Source organism: Urocitellus parryii, chromosome 5, assembly GCF_045843805.1.
Source record: "Urocitellus parryii isolate mUroPar1 chromosome 5, mUroPar1.hap1, whole genome shotgun sequence".
In the NCBI taxonomy this organism is placed as follows: Eukaryota; Metazoa; Chordata; class Mammalia; order Rodentia; family Sciuridae; genus Urocitellus; species Urocitellus parryii.
The window spans coordinates 61,155,009-61,174,735 of record NC_135535.1 but is presented as its reverse complement, the minus strand read 5'-3'; the positions used below and the strand labels follow the sequence as shown (position 1 = coordinate 61,174,735).

Genomic DNA, 19,727 nt, shown 5'->3' with positions numbered 1-19,727 from the left:
AAACTAATTTGAGTTTTATTGACATGTGAATGTTACCATCACTTCTCTTTATTCATTCTCTAAGTTTATGCTTTATGGACAATAGCAGAGAAATCTTCTTGTTTACCACAGTACTTTATTAAGTTATAACTTTCAATCAAAGTCTTTACTGCTAAGTTTTAAACTAATTTTTTAGCAAATTATGAAATAATATTTATGATAACAGTAGGCATACATGTGATGGTATTTGATAAATTAATTTTTGTAATTTTCTCTCAATTATAGACTCAAAGAATACACACCTTGAAAAATAGAGAGACATGAAATTCAGTAGCAATCTTTTAAAAAATTATGAGCAAAGTTTTTCTTTTCTAACTAAATATTGGTTTTGAGAAGGAATGGTCATTCTACAATATCATAATTACTGGAAAGGAAATACTTGAATAGATCTGTAGCTCTACCTTTAGTGATGCCACAGATAGTTTAGTTTTAGATAAAATCTCCTTGTACATGTTTAGATAAAACCGTTACTAGTTGAAAGACAACCAAGTATAGAAGGGTTTTATAGATGATAACATTATGTAGGTTTGAAAGTTCTTTCCATAAGAAATAAAAAATAGTTTGTACAGATTAGAGTTGTTTTAAACTTGGAACTATTAACATTTTCAACTTGATAATTACTCTCTATGTCTGTCGTTCAACAAATGATATCTGAAAAAATGACTATCCATATGCAAAAATATCAACCATGATCAATAACTAATATATAAATACTATATATAAAACATAACTCAAATAACTCATAGCTATAAAAACAAAGGTATAAAACTTTCAGATAAAACATAATAAAAATACATGTGATCTTGGGTAAGATCAAAACATGATTCATAAAGAAAAATAATTGATACATTGAAATAATTGATATTATAGGCTTTTTAAAACACATTTTTCTGTGACTTAAAATACAAAACACAACATTGGATATATATATATATATATATATATATATATATATATATATAATTTTCATATATATATATAATTTTCATATATATATGTAAATTGTATATCTGAAAAAGGATTTGTATCTAGAATGCCTAAAGTATCCCAAAATGTAATAATAGTGATAAAAAAAATTAAAATGGGCACATATTTTAAAAAGTGATTTTATCAAAGGAATTATATAAATGGAAGATAAGCATAAAAATGATGATCAGCATCATTAGCCTTTAGAGAAATAATAATTACAATGAGATACAGCTATATTACTTTTGGAATGGTTAAATATAAAAGCAGATTTGCAAAAACAAGTGTTGGTAAAATGTGGAGTTAATGAAACACTCACACACTGTTGATGGAATGTAAAATTATATTACTATTTTAGAAAATAGTATGGTACTTTCTTTAAAAACCAAACATTTACCTACCATATAGCCAAGCCATTACAGTCATGGATATTTACTATGGAAAAAAATAAAAAGAAAAACCATATCTCCATGAAATTTGATTGTCAAGTATTCATAGTAGATTTATTTATTGTAACCAACAACAGGACACAACCCTAATACCTATCAATAAATATCATGAATAAATAAGTTGGAGTACAGCAATGAAATGGAATTCTGGGGAGAAATAAAAAATAAACTTATCTATATATGGAATATCATGAATGAATATTTAAATAATCAGAGTGTGTGAAAGAAGAACAGTTAAAATGAAAACTATATTATTTCATTGTACCATATACTAGAAATTGAAAAGCAATCTATAGAGACATAAACTGGATAAACCATTGTAGAAGAAAGCTGAGAAAGACATAGTAAGAGGGATTGAAATACTGCATTAGGAATCTTTTGGTAGTGATGGCAATGTTTATATAATTCTTAAAAATATAAAATGTTCTATACACTAAAGATTATTGTGTGCCTTAAACATAAATAAGTACTTTACTGTGCAGTACAGCTAAATAAGGCTTTTAAAAAGGTATTGACAAAAAATGAACCATCATGGTGAATAAATACAGCATGTAAATATGGGGTTTTGCTCACACAATTTAACCGGGTTTCTAAAATTGTACTATTAATCCAAAGAACCTCATATTTTGTATGAGAACAGTGTCAATTAAACTGATATAAAGTTTATTTCTCAAAATACAAAGTCTTCTCTCAATTCCAGTTCCTTTTCTGCATAATTATATATATATATATATATATATATATATATATATATATACACACACACACACTAAATAATTCTGTTCTGAGGGTGAAACATATAGACTCTTATCAGATAGCACCACTGTGGGTCTGTACATTTAATATTTTAGCCAGCTTCCATCCAGAAAATATACATTTTCTAGTACACATATTTTATCCATTATCTTGCTTTTGGGAAGGTGATGAAACCACTTCGTTTCTCCAATCCACTTTCTTTGTTTATAAAATTAATTTTCCACATCTTTGATGACTATCTTTAGAATCTGATAGGCTATGGCCTGTATTTTGAACCCCTGTAGCCATTCATGAAGAACTTGAAGTTCTCATTTGATATTCAACTTTGTTGAATAATAATTTTTTTATTACCAAAAATGTGATTACCATTATTATCATTGAATGACTCTGAGAATCTTCTCAGACTGCTAAATTCTGGGCACCAGCCACCTATTCCTAGAGTTCCATTTTCAATTTCTTCTGAAAGTTTCATCTTTGGGTATTTTAATTCCATAGAAAAAAGATTGTGAAGATCATTTTAAAATAACCCATTTAATTCATTTATAAGTAAAAACTATTAAAATTAGTGTTATTACGTAGAATATAACAGATTCTATCTAGAGTTTGTGAAGCCATAGAGCATAGACAAGAAACATTTGCACAGAGAGATATTCCCTTGGTCCTAATGTTATGGGAAGGCCAGGAATATTACAAAACAAAGTGTGTCCCTTGTTTCTTGTGTCCTGATCAGGTTATGGCCTGATCTTTCTCTCTCACATGGCTGCACAGGTCAAAGTTTTATTGAAACAAAAGTATATTTAATACAGACATGGAAAAGTCCAACTGTAGAGTGAGAGAGAACAACACCTGTGTTCCCTGGGAGTACTGTCCATAAATCCATTTAGTTCATTGTTTTGTCATGTCTGTAGACCTAATTAAGAACAACCATGGTATTGTGTTGATAGGGCCCTTTTTTAACTGCTCAGTTTGCATGGGGATATTTAATGATTGGTTTATGTTTTAAGGCCTGAATTCCATGTGGGAACAGAGGCAGTCCTTGTTCTGCCTTTGTGATTTGTGGGCCCCTTGGAGATCAGGGCAGAGACATCCTGTACTCTAGAGATAGCCAACTACACATCCTCTCTGCCTGAGAAAGCTGATTTTATTGCACACTGTGACTGTGTCCCTGTGATCTCCCATTATTCCTGTGTATCCCTATCTATCCTATCCATCACTCACAATTCTAGTAGTTGAAACTTAAAGCCCTTATAGTTAATGGACTTTGGCTTGTGTAGGTAAGAAGTAAGCAGAAGAAAATTTATTAAAAAACAAAAACAAAATAAACCACTCCTTACCCTCTAAATACTTAGAAATCTCTCTCATATGTTTTAATATCCAAATATCAATCTTGTACTGTGACATTTTATTTTACAGGCCTCACTCTACTATCAATGAAACTATCAACATTCAATTTCCAGGAGCATGCCTATTTTGTCTAGTATGATACAAGTTCTTAAATAGTTGAATGAAAGAATGAGCATAGTTTTCTTCCCAGGGTTTGTGATATGATGACTGAAGGCATCTACTATGCCCTCTACAACCACACTCACCAACCTCAAAGGACATCAAAGATACCTGAAATAACAGGAGTAGATTTCATGAATGTAAGCATTCATCGTGGCTAGGAACTTTAAACAGTCTTATATAATGGGGTTAAATTGAAGAAGAACATGAAAAATGCATCTCATCACTTTCAACTTTGTCCACAACACTGACATCACTCTTTGAGTAGAACCACTGATAAAAGCAGTGACTTGCAGTCTCTAATAGCATGGCTTTGGTTTTCATACATTCTGCATTGAATTATATGTAGCTGAGTCAACATCAGACACAACCCTTCCTAGTTGTTCTCTAAGAGCAGAGGACTGGGTGGCCATTTCCCAGGGTTTCCTTCTCAGTATGGTAAATTAAAAACAGAAGGAGACTTTGTTCAAAACATCAAAATGGGAAGAGAAGCAAAGTTTATTGTTTCCCAGAGGTGTTTGTAGTCAGGTTGCTGACCTAACATGACATCCAGAGGATCTTCTCAATAAGTGTTTAAAAATTACCTACTTTACTGCTAAAGATTTGGTAAACACTCCCTCAGAATTTACTGAAATGCATTACCATTTCCCATTCACACTTCCTGTGCCTTCTCTGAAGGGCTCCAACCTGAAATCTTCAGTATGAGTTTCCTCAACATTCTGTCATCAACACTCAAACTTTGGCTTTTGACTCCCTCAGGTTTTCAAAAACAAGATGAGTCTTGGAGTCTGTTGAATTACAAAAAACAAGTGATCGAGTTTATTTTCAGCTGAAGGGGGCCTATAAAGAGAGCAACAAAATATGGGATATATTCCTCTATAGTTATCCTTCTTGTTTCCATAATGGGATAACTTCTTAAGCTTCTCTTTCTCTATGATGGCAATTGAGGAGTGGAATCAGCAAGACATAAGGAGAGAATCCATTTGTATTGAATCCCCTTTGAGATATTTTACTTCAAAAGGGCATATGGAAAGAAATGATCCACTTTTGTGGAGCGATTCCTCAGAAAATAAAATATCAAAATATTGGAATAAGGGAGGAAAACCTGGCTATTTCCAGAGGACAGGAGAAATGATGCTTTATCACATCAGCCATATGGAAGAAGCTATGGATGCATGCAATAGCATGGGTAAACTTAGCTATGTTGAACAAAAGACAACATGAAATTTAAATGGTGTAGTTTCTTTCATATGAAATTTCAGAACAGGCATGACTAATATGCAGTGATTAAAGATCATCAGTGTATCCTTTAATTCAATGGCAGATGGAGGTGTTTTTATACAGATGCTTTACATGTATAAATATTTCCCAAACCAGATATAAGTGAATTTTTGGTCAAATTCTTTCATGAATTAGTATCACTTGTAGTGCTCAGAGACTATAAAGTTATAACCAAAGCCAATAGATTAATTATTTTTATCCCAAATGACAACTATTTAGGTTTACATATAATTTATTCTTAATTGTCCCAATTCTACAGGAGAAACATTTCCATAGAATACCGATTCCTTTCATATGTGATAGCTCTCCTCCCAACACCCTTGAACTTTTATTTTCCTTACTCCTCTTTCTAGGTTCATAATCAGTGATGATTCTTCTTGGAAGTTTACTTTAAACTTTAAAATTGCTTAGATTTTCTATTTCTTTTCTATCACAACATCAATTAAATTACCTAATAAATGATCATGTTGTGTGTCTATGAAAATTTTAGCAATGCAAAATAGTTAAGAGCAGATGCAGTGCATAGTAATTAACACACATATCAAAATATTTAACTAAGTATTTCTAGCACAGTTTGCTTGCAGAAATCATTCAGTATATAAAACTACCCTTTATGAGAATAGACATTTTAAGGTAAAGAAAGAAATTAATACTTGGGGTTGATAAATGCAGCTTATTTCTAGAGATTAGGAAGATCTACTCAGAAAGATGAATATATTGGTTTGCAGATAAACTTAGTAAACCTAGTAAGATCTAAATAGTCAAGGGAAGAAACATCATAGATTTAAACTACTATAATAGATGACCATATTGAATTTTCTCATTTAGGTTCCAATAGTGTGTTACTTATGTCTAAACTCTGTCTTGTTGTTTTCAAAAGAACAAAACTTTTGAAGCATATACTTGAGAGCTTCTTTCACCTGCTGGTTCCTCAGGGTGTAAATGAAAGGGTTAAGTAAAGGGGCAACAGAGGTATTGAGCACAGCTACACCTTTAGTTAAAGTCACCCTTTCTTTTGCTGATGGCTTCATATACATGAATATACAACTTCCATAAGTGATAGAGACAACTATCATGTGTGAGGAGCAGGTGGAAAAAGCCTTCATTCGTTGTTGACCAGAGGGAAATTTGAGAATGGTTTTGATGATGAATGTGTAGGAGAGGATCACTAATAACAATGTGATGACAAGTGTCAACACAGCTAAGACAAAAGCCATCAATTCTATGAAACGTGTATCTGTGCAAGAGATCTGCAGGACAGGGGAAGCATCACACAGGAAATGATCAATCATCTTGGAAGCACAAAAGTCCAGTTTAAGTACCAAGAGCAAAGGGGGGAAGATGATTAAGAATCCAGCTGCCCAGGAGCTGAGCACCAGTAGGTAGCACACTCTGCTGTTCATAATGACTGAGTAATGCAGAGGTTTGCAGATGGCGACATAGCGGTCATAGGACATGGCAGCCAGGAGGTAAAACTCTGTAGCCCCTAATAGGAAAAAAAAGAATAACTGAGTTGCACAACCACTGTAGGAAATTGTTTTGTCTCCAGTGAGAATGCTTATCAGGAACCGTGGAATGCAGACGGTTGTGAAGGAAATTTCCAAGAAGGAAAAATTTCGGAGGAAGAAATACATTGGAGTCTTGAGGCGGGGATCCAACAGGGTGAGGATGATGATGATTAAGTTCCCCATCAGGCTCAAGATATAATTGAAAAATAGAAACAAGAAAATCACAATCTGCAGCACAGGGTCATCTGTCATTCCAAGCAAAATGAATTCTATCTCAAGTGATTGATTCTTCATTTCTTTTTTTGTCCTATCAAAGTTACAGAAAATAAAAACTAATTTATCACAAGTAAGAAGGTATTTCTTCCTCTTTAGCTATATAAGATTTCATTTTCAGAAACTTACCAATTCACAAATATTTCTAAAATGAATATATCCTCCACTTCATTCGTCTTTTTTATGAGAACATTGGGAGATCTTTCCTTTGTCTAGAGCTGAGTAAATCCTACTTACCAGTTTATAGGACACTTAATAGTCATTTGAAATGTAGTTCTTCAACTTGATAGTGTTAATCTATGACCAATCTTTCAAATGCTTTACCACAATAAGCTATGCAAAAAATTTGATTTTTTTTTTTTTTTTTTTGGTCTCGGGTATTGAACTCAGGGGCATTGAACCACGAGCCACATACCCAGCCCCTTTTTGTATTTTATTTAGAAACAGAATCTTACTGAGTTGCTTAGGGCCTCACTAGGTTGCTGAGGCTGGCTCTGAACTCAGAATCCTCCTGGATCAGCCTCTTGGGCTGCCGGAATTATAGGACTTCCCAACCAAGCCTGGCTTGATGCATTTTTGCTTTCTGAATTTACCTAATATTTCAAGCAAATTGTCATTGAAGTGACAATGGTTACAGGAATTAGTTTTATTTTCTGTAGCACATAATAGTATAGGATATATATATATATATATATATATATATATATATTTATACACATAATAGTATAGGATATATATCCAAGAAGGAAAATATTTATAGGGATCTAGTGAGTATCCAGTAGGCTGAGTGCAGAAATTATCAAATCAAAACAGTGTTTAGCAAATAATTGAGAAGCATGAAAACAAATTACACAACTTTCAAATATGGGTCATCATTTTAACCCACTATGATAAACACCGTCAATACTATATAGTTTCCCATTACCATCCTCTTTCTTTTATCAGGTCTGAATGATTGGGGTTATGGAGGAAGATCTATCAAATAACAGTTGGGATATGTTATGAGAAAGAAATGCAATGTGAGGAGAAAGAAAGTGTCATAAAAACCTAAAGAAGTGTTATATTTTTTAAAAGTTAGGGGAATAAGCTTATGGAAAAATTGAAAGGTTAAAATAAGAAAGTTAGAGGCTGGGGTTGTGGCTCAGGGTAGAGCGTTTGCCTAGCATGTGTGAGGCACTGGGTTTGATCCTCAGCACCACATACAAATAAAAAATAAAGATATCATGTACACCTATAACTAAACAACTAATAAATATTTTTTAAAAATTAAGAAATGTAATATTATATATACAGTAAGGAAGTAATAAGGAAGGAATTTTAAAACTAAATATGCTTCTATTATTAAAACAAACCTCTTTGCTGATTCCATAAAGTGTAGAATACAATGATGAGTATACTTTAAGTCAGCATGATCTAGATGGGGGAGAAAAGTGACAACTGGATTGTAGTTCAGACAAATTTTGGATAGCAGGTACAGCCTTCTTAACATAGATGTCCAAATGTCAGACAAACAGGCTACTAGGACAATAACTATAATCTTGTGCCTATTGAGAACTCTATATGTCACAATTACTATTCTTGGTGATCTGTATGTGTTATGTGGGACAAAAGAGAAAAACATTTAAAAACTGTTGTCAGGCTTGCATTTAGAGCAAGGGGTCAGATAAATCGAGGTTATTTTCAGAAGTCCTGGCATTAAGATTGCACAGTTTTCTAAAAGCTTGTACTCAAGGTTTTATAAGATTTAACTAAAAGATGAATTATGTGAACACTACTTCTAAAAAGATTTAGTGACACCCATACAAAAATATTATTTCTCAGGTGTTTCTATGATCACAACAAAATAATTAAAACTATTTTAAATAGTTGCTATGGAAAATCTTGTGTTTTGCATTGAGGATATTAACAGAATTATTTTCAACCTCTATAGCATAATTTATTCTTGAGACAAAAAAATGCATATAAAAACAAACATATTAAAAGAACCAAAAGCCAAACAAAAAATGAGAGATCTTCCCAATGTGGACTACAAGAATTTAAAGAAGATATCTGAGTATTTGGATCTTTACATGGGCCTTAGAAAGGATGAAGAGATGAGACAAGATATACTAGGCAGAAGAAGCAGGATAAGCCAAAGAAAAGCAATGGCTCCAACACAATTTGGTTGCAGAATTTATAGTTCCCTTTTTAATCATCTGTAATAAAAGCATAAACCAGTAGAAACAGCAGTTGGCCCATGTCCAGAGTTCTTTACCACATTCAGATGACTATGAAATTACTTATTATAAAATTATCTCCTTTACACAAACCATCCCAATGGAAACTCTGAAAGAAATGTTCAATTATGTAATAACCTAGAATTTTTTTTCATATCAAACTGTTGATTTATCCTGATTCAACCACCACATGTACATGCTGTAGATGTATCTGTACAACACATTCTGTGAGGGAACGTAATATAAGATCATGTGAACACAGGCCAATAAGTGCAATTATATGCAGTTTTGCTGAAAATTGTGAATATCACATAAAAATTAAAACTTAAAAGGCTTGTCAGTGTTAAATCATTATTCATCTTATCTATGATCTTTCACAAGTATCTACAACCTGAAATATAGATAGTAGTTAAAACACTAGTGATTTAGTAGTTAACACATTTTTGTATACACTTATTTGGGCCAACCTTCAGCACTTCCATACTTAACTCATCATCCTACTAAGTAGAGAGCACTGAGGATTCATTATTCTCCCTAAGCATTTAATTCTATATAAAACATATGATTGATTTAAATGTTATTTTAGAAATCTTAATTTTGACCAATTTATTACATGTTCTTAGAAAATTTATCAAATTACCTTCTTTTCTAAAATTTACTATAGCCACTTATCTGAAGTATTGGTACTCCTTGCTAAATATGATGTGCAAGAAAATATGAAAGTTAACCTTCCCTTGATATCATGAAGGATTTATGTCTTCTGTCTTACAGGAAAAGATCTAACAAGAACTAAGAATTCTCAGGGTAAATGAGATCCCAGAACATCATTTCCTAAGGGATTGTGAATTACAGAAGTATTTTCTACAAATACACACACACACAAACACACACACTCACACACATTTTTACATATTCTAACTGTGCATCCAAATAATTTTTTATATGTTGATATACTAGTTCATCATCTACACTCACCAAGTCCCAGATAGATAGTTTAGGGTTTAGAAAGAGAAAGAAGAATGTTTTTAGGTTGATATAAAAAGTGAGAATATGAGAAAGAAAAATATAGCTTCTTGCAGACCAATTGACTTCAGGCTAAATATACTACAAGTACCTTGTTTCCTTGTGGTTTATTCAATAAACAACAACATCCTATCAAAAACACCACATCAACTCATGGAAATATTTCAAATTTGTTAATGGTTGCATACACCTTCTTTGTAATCATGAATCAAAGTTGCTTTAATTGTTTTCATATTTTGTCTAAGAGATTGCTCCAATTTTGACAACTAGAGTACACCAATGAATAAAATTATGTATATATACATATTCATAAGTTTTTTTAATAAAAACACAAATTACATATTGCATATAAATTCCTAAAATTGGGATTTCTAAACCAAGAGCAAATCCCATTCATTTTCAGTTACAATGTTAAGTCATTTTCTGCACACAATATTTCAGTTCCCAACAACAGTGTATTATTAGGGTTTTTGTTTCTCATCAACCTTAATAATGGGGTATGTTTTATAGTAACAAAATGTTGTCTACCTTATGGGTTAGGCATAGTAACTCAGGATCAAGTTATGTTGAATTTCTGTAATTATTTGTGGATTTAATATTATTTCACAAATATTATTTCATAAATCAAATAGTCATTTCCTATATAATTATGAATTGCCTATATATATATATATATATATTCAGCTAATTTTATCTATCAAATTTTTATTTTATTACCCTTAAAGAGTTCTTTATATGTCATTAATATCATTTTTACATTTGAACTGTACAAACATTTCCTCCTAATTTGCCCGTGACTTGATTTCATGAGGTTGTGTCTATGTAGGTGTCCTAAAAAAAGTTTATTTTTGTGTATTCAAATGTGTCAATAATTTTTATTTTGCTTAAATTTGATTAACAGCAAGAAACTCTTTTCTTATATCAAAGATGTAAAATAATTCACCATATTGACTGTTTCCTATGTTGAATAGCTTTGTGTTTAATATAATTCCATTCACATATTTTGCTTTTGTGTCCTGTGTTTTTGGGGTCTCATCCAAAAATCCTTGCCCATTTCAATGACTTAAAAATCCCACCTATATTTTCTTCTAGTATTTTTATTGTTTCAGGTTTCACATTAAGTATTTCCTTCTTTTTGTGTAAGTTCCTAGAACTGGTTAGAGATGGGAACTTAGCTTCACTTCTCTGTGTTTGTATATTGAATCTCACCAGACCTATTTATTGAAAAAGACTATTTTTTTTTCTCCAATTCATGTTCTTAGCTTCTTTATCATAAATCAGTGGCTGTAGGCACGTGGGTTTGCTTCTAGGCTTTCTATTCTGTTCCTCTGACCCATAACCTGATATAGTTATGGGCAATGAAGCTTAATAGATATCTCTGAAAAGAAAACAAATCACCAACACAAATAGGAAAACATTTTCAGCATGACTAGTTATCCGCAAATTGAAAACCAAAACCACAATATTACCTCACTAAGATAAGAATTACTTTAATCAAAAATACAAAAGATACCAAGTGCAAGTGAAGATGTGGAGAAAACATTACCCATGCACATGTTGGTGGGAATCTGTATTATGACCAACATGGAAAACAGTATGGAGGTTCCTCAAAAATTAGAAATGGAAGTGTCATATACTCCAGGAATCCCACTGCTGGGCACATATTCAGAGGAAATGAAATCAGTATGTCAGAGGAAAATCTGTACTCCTATGTTTCTTGTAGATTATTCACATTAGCTAAGAAATGAAAACAACCCAAATGTTCATCAACTGATGAATAATAAAGAAAACATGGTCCATGCATACACTAGAATAATATTCAACCATGGGGGAAGGAGAATGAAATCCTGTCATTTGAAAAGCACAGATGGAATTGGAGATCATTATGTTAAGTATAAAAAGCAATACACAGAAAGACAAATACAATATGATATCACTTGAATGGAATCTAAAAACTTTATTTCATAAAAACCTATAGTAGAATGATAGTTAAAAGAACTATAAAAATAAGACAGAAGGAGAGATGAGGACTGGTTTATCATTAGGAATTAAAATACATTTAGATAGGAGTAAGAAGTGCTTTGCTATTGCATGGCAAGGTGAATATAGATAACAAAAATCCAACTGTATATTTCAAAAATGTGAAAGAAAGGTTATTGAATGTTTTAGCCATGAATAAATAAAAAAATATTTGAGGAGATATATGTCTTTACCTTACTTAAATATTTCATAATGTACATATCAAAACTTCAGATTGTATTACATAAATATATATAATTTAGGTTCTGTGTATCGGTTAAAAATTCAGAAAGAAATCCACAATTTCTTTTAATATTATTTATTTTCATTTTTTACATTTAGATCCCTAAGGCAATAAAAGTCAATTTTTGTGTATGGTGTAAGAAATGAGCTAATTTTCCATCATTCCAAATTGCTTTTCAATTTGTCCAGTAATATGTATTTAAAAGTTTATAGTTTTTCCTGTGATCTTCCACCTTTATTATATGCAAAATTTTATATATAATATAGTATATATCAATGTTTTAATTTTTTTCAACTTATCTAATTATTAATACTTCTACAACTTGACATTTTCATTAAATATTCAATGCCTGATAATTGTAATTATAGATTTTGTTTTTCTAATAAATTCTTTTTTTGCTTTATTTTTTAATGTATTTTAACTATATCTCCTAAGCTAAATATTGCTGGTATTTTTATTGATGTTTTATATACTTTAAAAAATGATAACTTTCATCATTTTATAAAGAATAATTATATCTAATCAAAAAGAAGAATTTGTCCTTTCCACCTTCAGGGAATGTGTATAACTTTCCACTTTATCCAAATAAGAGTTATTTTCTTTCAAAATACAAAATCAATAAATCCTACGTGGGTCTAACTGAGAATAAAAGGAGAGAAAACTAAAATAATAAAATTAGAAATGAAAAAGGAAACATTATGGTGATGTTTCAGAAATAAAAGAATCATAATGGACTATTATTAAAAATTTCATGCCAAAAATATTGAATAACCTAGAGGAAATGGAAAGATGCCTATAAATATATATCCTAGCAAGACAGAATCAAGAATAGCCTAAACAGACTAATTACAATTAAAGAAATGGAAGTAGTAAACAAAATTGTCCCCGAGAAAAGAAAAACCCAAAATAAAATGGTCTGAAGATGAATTCTACAAAAAAACAAGGAAGAATTATTACCAATTCATGAACTCTTTGAAAAAAAAAAAAGAAATGCAGGGAATAGTTGCAAATTCACTGATATCACTCTTTGAGTAGAGCCTTCAACAGAAGCAGTGATTTGCACTCTCTGATACCATGGCTTTGGTTTTCATACCATTGAATTAAACATAGCTGAGTTAACATCACACATGACTTCCTAGGATCAGCTAGTAGGCCATTTCTCACCGTTTCTTTCTTAGTGTGGTAAATTAAAGCCATGAGAGGAGCTGTGAAAAACTTGGAAGTGAAAAGAGAAGTAATAATAATTCTCCAGAGGTGTTTTTAGTCAGGCTGCTGAACTAATATGTACCCTCCCAGAGTATTTTCTCACTAAGTGTTTGAGAATTACCTACTTTGCTGCTAATGTTTTGGTAAACACTCTCTAAGAAATTACTGAAATTCATTGCCATTTCCCATTCACATTTTCTGCACCTTCCCTGCATGGCTCCAACCTGAAATCTTTTGGGGATGACGGGGATGGGTTACCAACGATTGAACTCAGCAGCACTGGACCACTGAGCCACATCTCTAGCCTTATCTCCTTTTTTATTCAGAGACAGGGTCTTACTGAGCTGCTAGTGCCTTGCTTTTCCTGATGCTGGCATTGAACTTGAGTTTCTATAATTATTTGTGGGATTTAATATTATTTCACAAATCAAATATCCATTTCCTATACAATTATAAATTTTCTGCATAAATATTTAGCTAAGTTTCTCTAACAAGTTTTTATTTACTTACACCATTTAAGAGATTTTCTTATATAATTATTATCATCTTTTCATCTTCTTTTTGTTCTAATTAATTATACATGGCAGCAGAATACACTTCAAATCATTGTACACATATGGAGCATAACTTCTCATTTCTCTGGCTGTATATGATGCAGAGTCACAGAGTCACACCATTTGGGCAAATCATATGTGTACATAAGGTAATAATGTCTGTCTCATTCCAACATCCTCTCATCCACACATCCTCTCTCCTACCCTCACTCCCCTCTGGCCAGTACAAAGTTCCTCCATTCTTCCCTAGCCCCACCCTCTAATACGGTTCAGCATCCACATAGCAGAGAAAACATTTGGCCTTTGATTTTTGGGGATTGGCTTATTTTGCTTAGCATGACAGTTCCATCTATTTATCAGAAAATGCCAAAATTATTCTTCATTAAGACTGAGTAATGTTCCATTGTATATATATATACCACATTTTCTTTATCCATTCATTTGTTGAAGGACATCTAGGTTGGTTCAATAGTTCATCTATTGTGAGTTGAGCTGCTATAAACTTTGATATGGCTGCATCACTGTACTATGTTGATTTTTAAGTTCTTTGTATATATCCCAAAGAGTTTGATAACTAGGTCAAATGGTGGTTCCATTCCAAGTTTACTGAGGAATCTCCATACTACTGTCTAGAGTGATTAAACCCAGTTGCGGTCCCACCAGCAATGTATGAGTGTATCTTTTTCCACACAATCTCAGAAAGTGAGAGTTGCTAGGGTGTGAGGGTTTCCAGTCTCTGTTGGAAGAATGCACCCTAGGAATATCATTTGGAGTCCTCTCATGTGATACAGAATGATCTTAGCCCCTTATGTCACATAGGGACCCCACAATTCCTGGTCTTTAATTTAGTCTCTAAACTATCTCTCCTGCCCCTACCCTTTTGTAAGGATTCTGGCTGTGGAAATACACATGGCAGCATTCCTCTGAGAGGAAATTCCTGGGGGGTAATAGGCACCCTGTGAAAAAAAATGTCAAAGAAGGAGTTTAGAATGTACATATTTAAACAGATTTGATAAGAAAAGGACAACATCTCTAGTAATTAGAGAAATGCAAATCAAAGCTACTTTTAAAATTTCATCTCACTCCAGTCAGAATGGCAGCTATTAAGAATACAAACAACAATAAGTATTGGTGAGGATGTGGGGGGAAAAGGCACAGTCATACATTGCTGGTGGGACTGCAAACTGGTGTAGCTAATGTGGAAAGCAGTGTGGAGAATCCTTGGAAAACTGGGAATGGAACCACAATTCGACCCAGCTGTCCCACTCCTGTTTATACCCAAAGGACTTAAAAACAACATACTACAGGGACACAGCCACTCCAATGTTTACAGCAGCACAATTCACAATAGCTAAACTGTGGAACCAACATAGATGCCCTTCAGTAGATGAATGGATAAAGAAAATGTGGTCTATATACATGACAGAATATAGATCAGCATTAAAAGAGAATAAAATCATAGCATTTGCAAGTAAATGGATGGAGCTGGAGAATATAATGCTAAGTGAAATTAACTAATCTCAAAAAAACAAATGCCTAATGATTTCTCGGATTTAAGGATGCTGATCCATAATATGCTGCAGAGGGTGGGGGTGGGGTAGGATTAAATAATCTCTAGACAGGAGCAAAGGGGAAAGGGAGAGGGAGTGGAAGGGAGGGGGCATAAGAGTAGGAAAGATGGTGGAATGTGATGGTCATTATTACCCTAAGTACATGTATGAAGACACAAAGGATGTGTACAACCAGAGATATAAAAAATTGGCTCTATAGGTGTAATATGAATTGTAATGCATTCTGTTGTCATATATAGCAAAATAATTTTTTTAAAAAATGAAAAAAATATCAGTAAGAAGTAGCTAAAATAAATAAATAAATAAAATGTTTTGTGTCCATCTAAAACTTAAAAAAAAAAAAATTTACAAATGCTCTTCCGCACATTTATCTAAAGAGAAACATGTGCCATATTGCTTACAATTTGTTGGGTAATAATAGATAAGAATTTATCAAAAGAAAATTCAGTATTTGAATGGATATGCAAATACATATACATAGAACTTTTTTCTTTATTTTTGTTAGAATTTGACAGACCAAAGTGTAACTAAGAAAACAATTCTTTGTGTACTGAGTTTGATCAGCACAGCTTTTGTTTTGACAGGGCAGTTTAGTTTAAAAGCATTTACCCACTCACACTATTTGTATGAGAGCATTGATAAGTCATTAGCCACTGGCAAAACTATTTCTGCAAATGTCATAGAGTTGCAAAGACATAATTAATTTCATACAGTTAGTAATATGTCTGACAATTTGAAGTATTAAGAAAATATTAGTTATTAGTGGCATATTTACCTAAGGCTTTGAGATATTTTATTTACTTATTTTTTTACTTGTTATGCATATCATGGCTATTATCCTGGAACAAGAAACAAAAATAATAAACATCCTAACTTTCTATTGGTACAATTATGTAAATTGTTAGTGTTATGAGCAAACCTATTATTATTTATATCTCAATATATTTGTAACTATGTACACTTATAGAGGCCAGGGTTGTGGCTCAGTGGTAGAGCACTTGCCTAGCATGTGTGAAATACTGTGTTCAATCCTCAGCACCACATAAAAATAAATAAATAAATAAAAGGTATTGTGTACATCTATAACTAATCATTGTTTTTTTCAAAATGTGTACAATACATTCCTCATAGAGATATAACACATCAATTACAATGTGATCACCTATTTACTTATTTTATTCTATTACTTAGTTCTACATGAGAATAAGAATAAAATTTTTAATCACTGAATCGTTTCTTTAGTGGATATATTTTTTAGTAAATAAATCTAATACCACAGTGAAAGTTCCTTGGAAATATTAAATTCAAAAAACTGTTGGAAGACATTTAATTGAAAGGCACATGTTCATCTTTAAGTCACAAAAATTCCTGAAGATTGAATTTGTCAGAGAGGCATTACAATTGTAATTTCTTCTATTGGAATCTTTTGATTTCCAGATTTTTGCAGACAGTTGAGATTGTAAGGACTAAGCATGTTTTTGAAATGTATTAAAATCTGTATAATGACTTTTATTTTATGAATATGTATAACCATTTTACATTTTACTTTGTAAATTACAGTAGTCTACAAATTTATAAATAAAATATATTAGTCTTAAAGTTTTTTTTAATCAACATTACTTGGGAAAAAATTTAAGAAAATAAAACAATTGAAGTTGAAATTCTCTTGTGGTCTAACTATTAACTGATAATTCAAGCCAAAAGTATAATTATTGAATTGATGCTCATCTGATTAACATAATTATAATACATACTAAATTTATTTTTTTATATTAAATGAGGAACTGGGTTTACAGAGAAAATGAAAGTTGTGCCCTTCTAATTTCATGAAGTATAGAGCTCCACATTTAAAATACGATTCAATAGAACATATTACCTGCAGGGACAGGGACAGAATTTAATAAAACAAGATACAGAACACCTAAAATCTAAATCATTCTGGCATTATCAATATATACCTAGAACACATGGGAGAAATTACACAAAGTTTAGAGCTCTACATCTGAAGTACAACATATATATATTCCATTTATGTAATAATATAAATAGAATTAAAACTATTTACCACATTATAGAGTATGTTTTAAATAAATACATACCATTTTAAGAAAACTCAGTAAGGTAAAATGATAGAATACTTTTAAATACTCAGTAAACAATATGTTGGATATACTTGAGTGTGGGAGTGGAAGAATGGACTGAGAAAATCTCCAATTAAATACATTGGGACATATAAAGAAACCATTAGAGAACAAGGATACTTAATAAAGATATGTATGAATTTCAAAATTTTACTGATTTGCTTGTTATAGTGTCCCTTATTATTATTATTATTATTATTATTATTATTATTACAAATTTTCTTTCATTTATTTGTAGAATACCCTGCCCTGTGGAGCACATCCTTGAAAGCTGGCTTTACTTGCTGGTTCCTCAATGTGTAGATGAAAGGGTTAAGCATGGGGACAACAGAGGTGTTGAGAATAGCCACTCCTTTAGTCAGTGATGCCTTTAGTCTTTGGCAGATGGATTAGCATACATGAATATACAACTTCCATAAGAAATAGAAATGATAATCATGTGAGATAAACAGGTGGAGGAACCTTTTTTCTCTGAATGATAGATGGAATTCTCAAAATTGTCCTAATAATGTACATGTAAGATAAAATCACTAATGCCAAAGTGAATAGCAAAGTAACCAGCACAGAGTAGAAACCAATGACTTCTAGGAGCCAGTTACAACAGCAAGACAGTTGTAAGAGTGGAAATAATCACAAGCATGATCAACGATATTGGAAGCACAGTAATCCAGGTGGAGCAGAAGCATCAGGGAGGGGAATATGGTCAAAAACCCACCCACCCAGGCACTCAGTACAAGCAGGGTGCAGAGTCTCCTGTTCATAATGGTTGTGTAATGAAGGAGCTTGCAGATGGCATAGAGGTCATAGGACATGGCAGTGAGAATGTAAAATTCTATCACTCCCATGAAGATAGAGAAAAAGAGTTGAGCTTCACAGTTGTTATAGGGAATGGTCTTATCCTGGGTGACAATAGCACCTAGAAACCTAGGGATACACACCATGTAAATGAGATTTCTAAGAAAGAGAAGTTCTGGAGGAAGAAATATATAGGAATCTGTAGATGGGAGTCCACCAAAGTTAGAGTGATGATAGCAAGATTCCCAGTGACACTTAATATGTACGTGAGAAACAAAAAGAGGAAAATTACAATCTGAAGTTCAGGGATCATCCGAAATGCCTAGGAGCACAATTTCTGTGATCACTGTGTGGTTCTGTGGTTTATCTCTCTCTCTCTCTCTCTCTCTCTCTCTCTCTCTCTCTCTCTCTCTCTCTCTCTCTCTCTTGTCCCTATCTCTTGGTCTCCCCTTTTTCCTCCTTTAAAGATATTGAGGGTCAAGGAGAATTAAGGAGAGAAGAAAGACACCATTTATTATGATTAATATAGACCTTATTTATACAATTCTAAAATATCTACCACAATGTTAACAATTTTATTTTGATTATCATCTTTGCATTATATTTTAATTCTTACTAAGTCCAGCTTGCTTGCTACTAATTCTTTTATTATAAATCGAGTGGCAGTATTTAGGAAATTTTTATACAGTAGGCCACATCACTGAGAGATGTCGAATAAAATCAATAATTCTTATACTGTGTCCATTTATGAAAAATATTATTACTTTTTTTGTTAAAACAATCACATGAAACATGCATTTCTCTTTCTTTTCCCCTGGTGAATGCATTAGATAATACTACAACCTGAAAACAAAAATAGATTATCTTGATTTTATCAAAAGGCAAAACTAAACATTTTACTCCTTTTGTGATATAAGAAATAAACTAATGATTTTGTTAAAAAATAAAATACAGTTTAAAAATATAAATTATTTGATTTAATTATTCATTGTATTTTAATATTAATGTTTTTTAGTAATTACTAAGATAACATAAGAACATTTTATACATATTATGTATGCATATTTACTATAAATTAAATAATGTGATTATTTCATGTGGTATCCAGGGAATATATTCACTTATTGATTTTTCTTATAATTATATCAAGATCATTAATGTTTGAAAACTGATGATTTGTTAA

General features: G+C 31.9%; 1 protein-coding gene across 1 annotated transcript; it reads right to left on the bottom strand.

The window, feature by feature from the left end:
- Nucleotides 1-5,836: 5,836 nt before the first annotated feature.
- LOC113177463 (olfactory receptor 6C6-like) lies at nt 5,837-9,735 on the bottom strand. The gene is made up of 2 exons (XM_026381994.2): nt 9,720-9,735; nt 5,837-6,798 (listed from the first exon to the last, which is right to left on the bottom strand). The coding sequence occupies exons 1-2, from the start codon at nt 9,733-9,735 to the stop codon at nt 5,837-5,839; spliced, it is 978 nt and encodes a 325-aa protein (XP_026237779.2).
- Between the last annotated feature and the right edge of the window lie 9,992 nt (nt 9,736-19,727).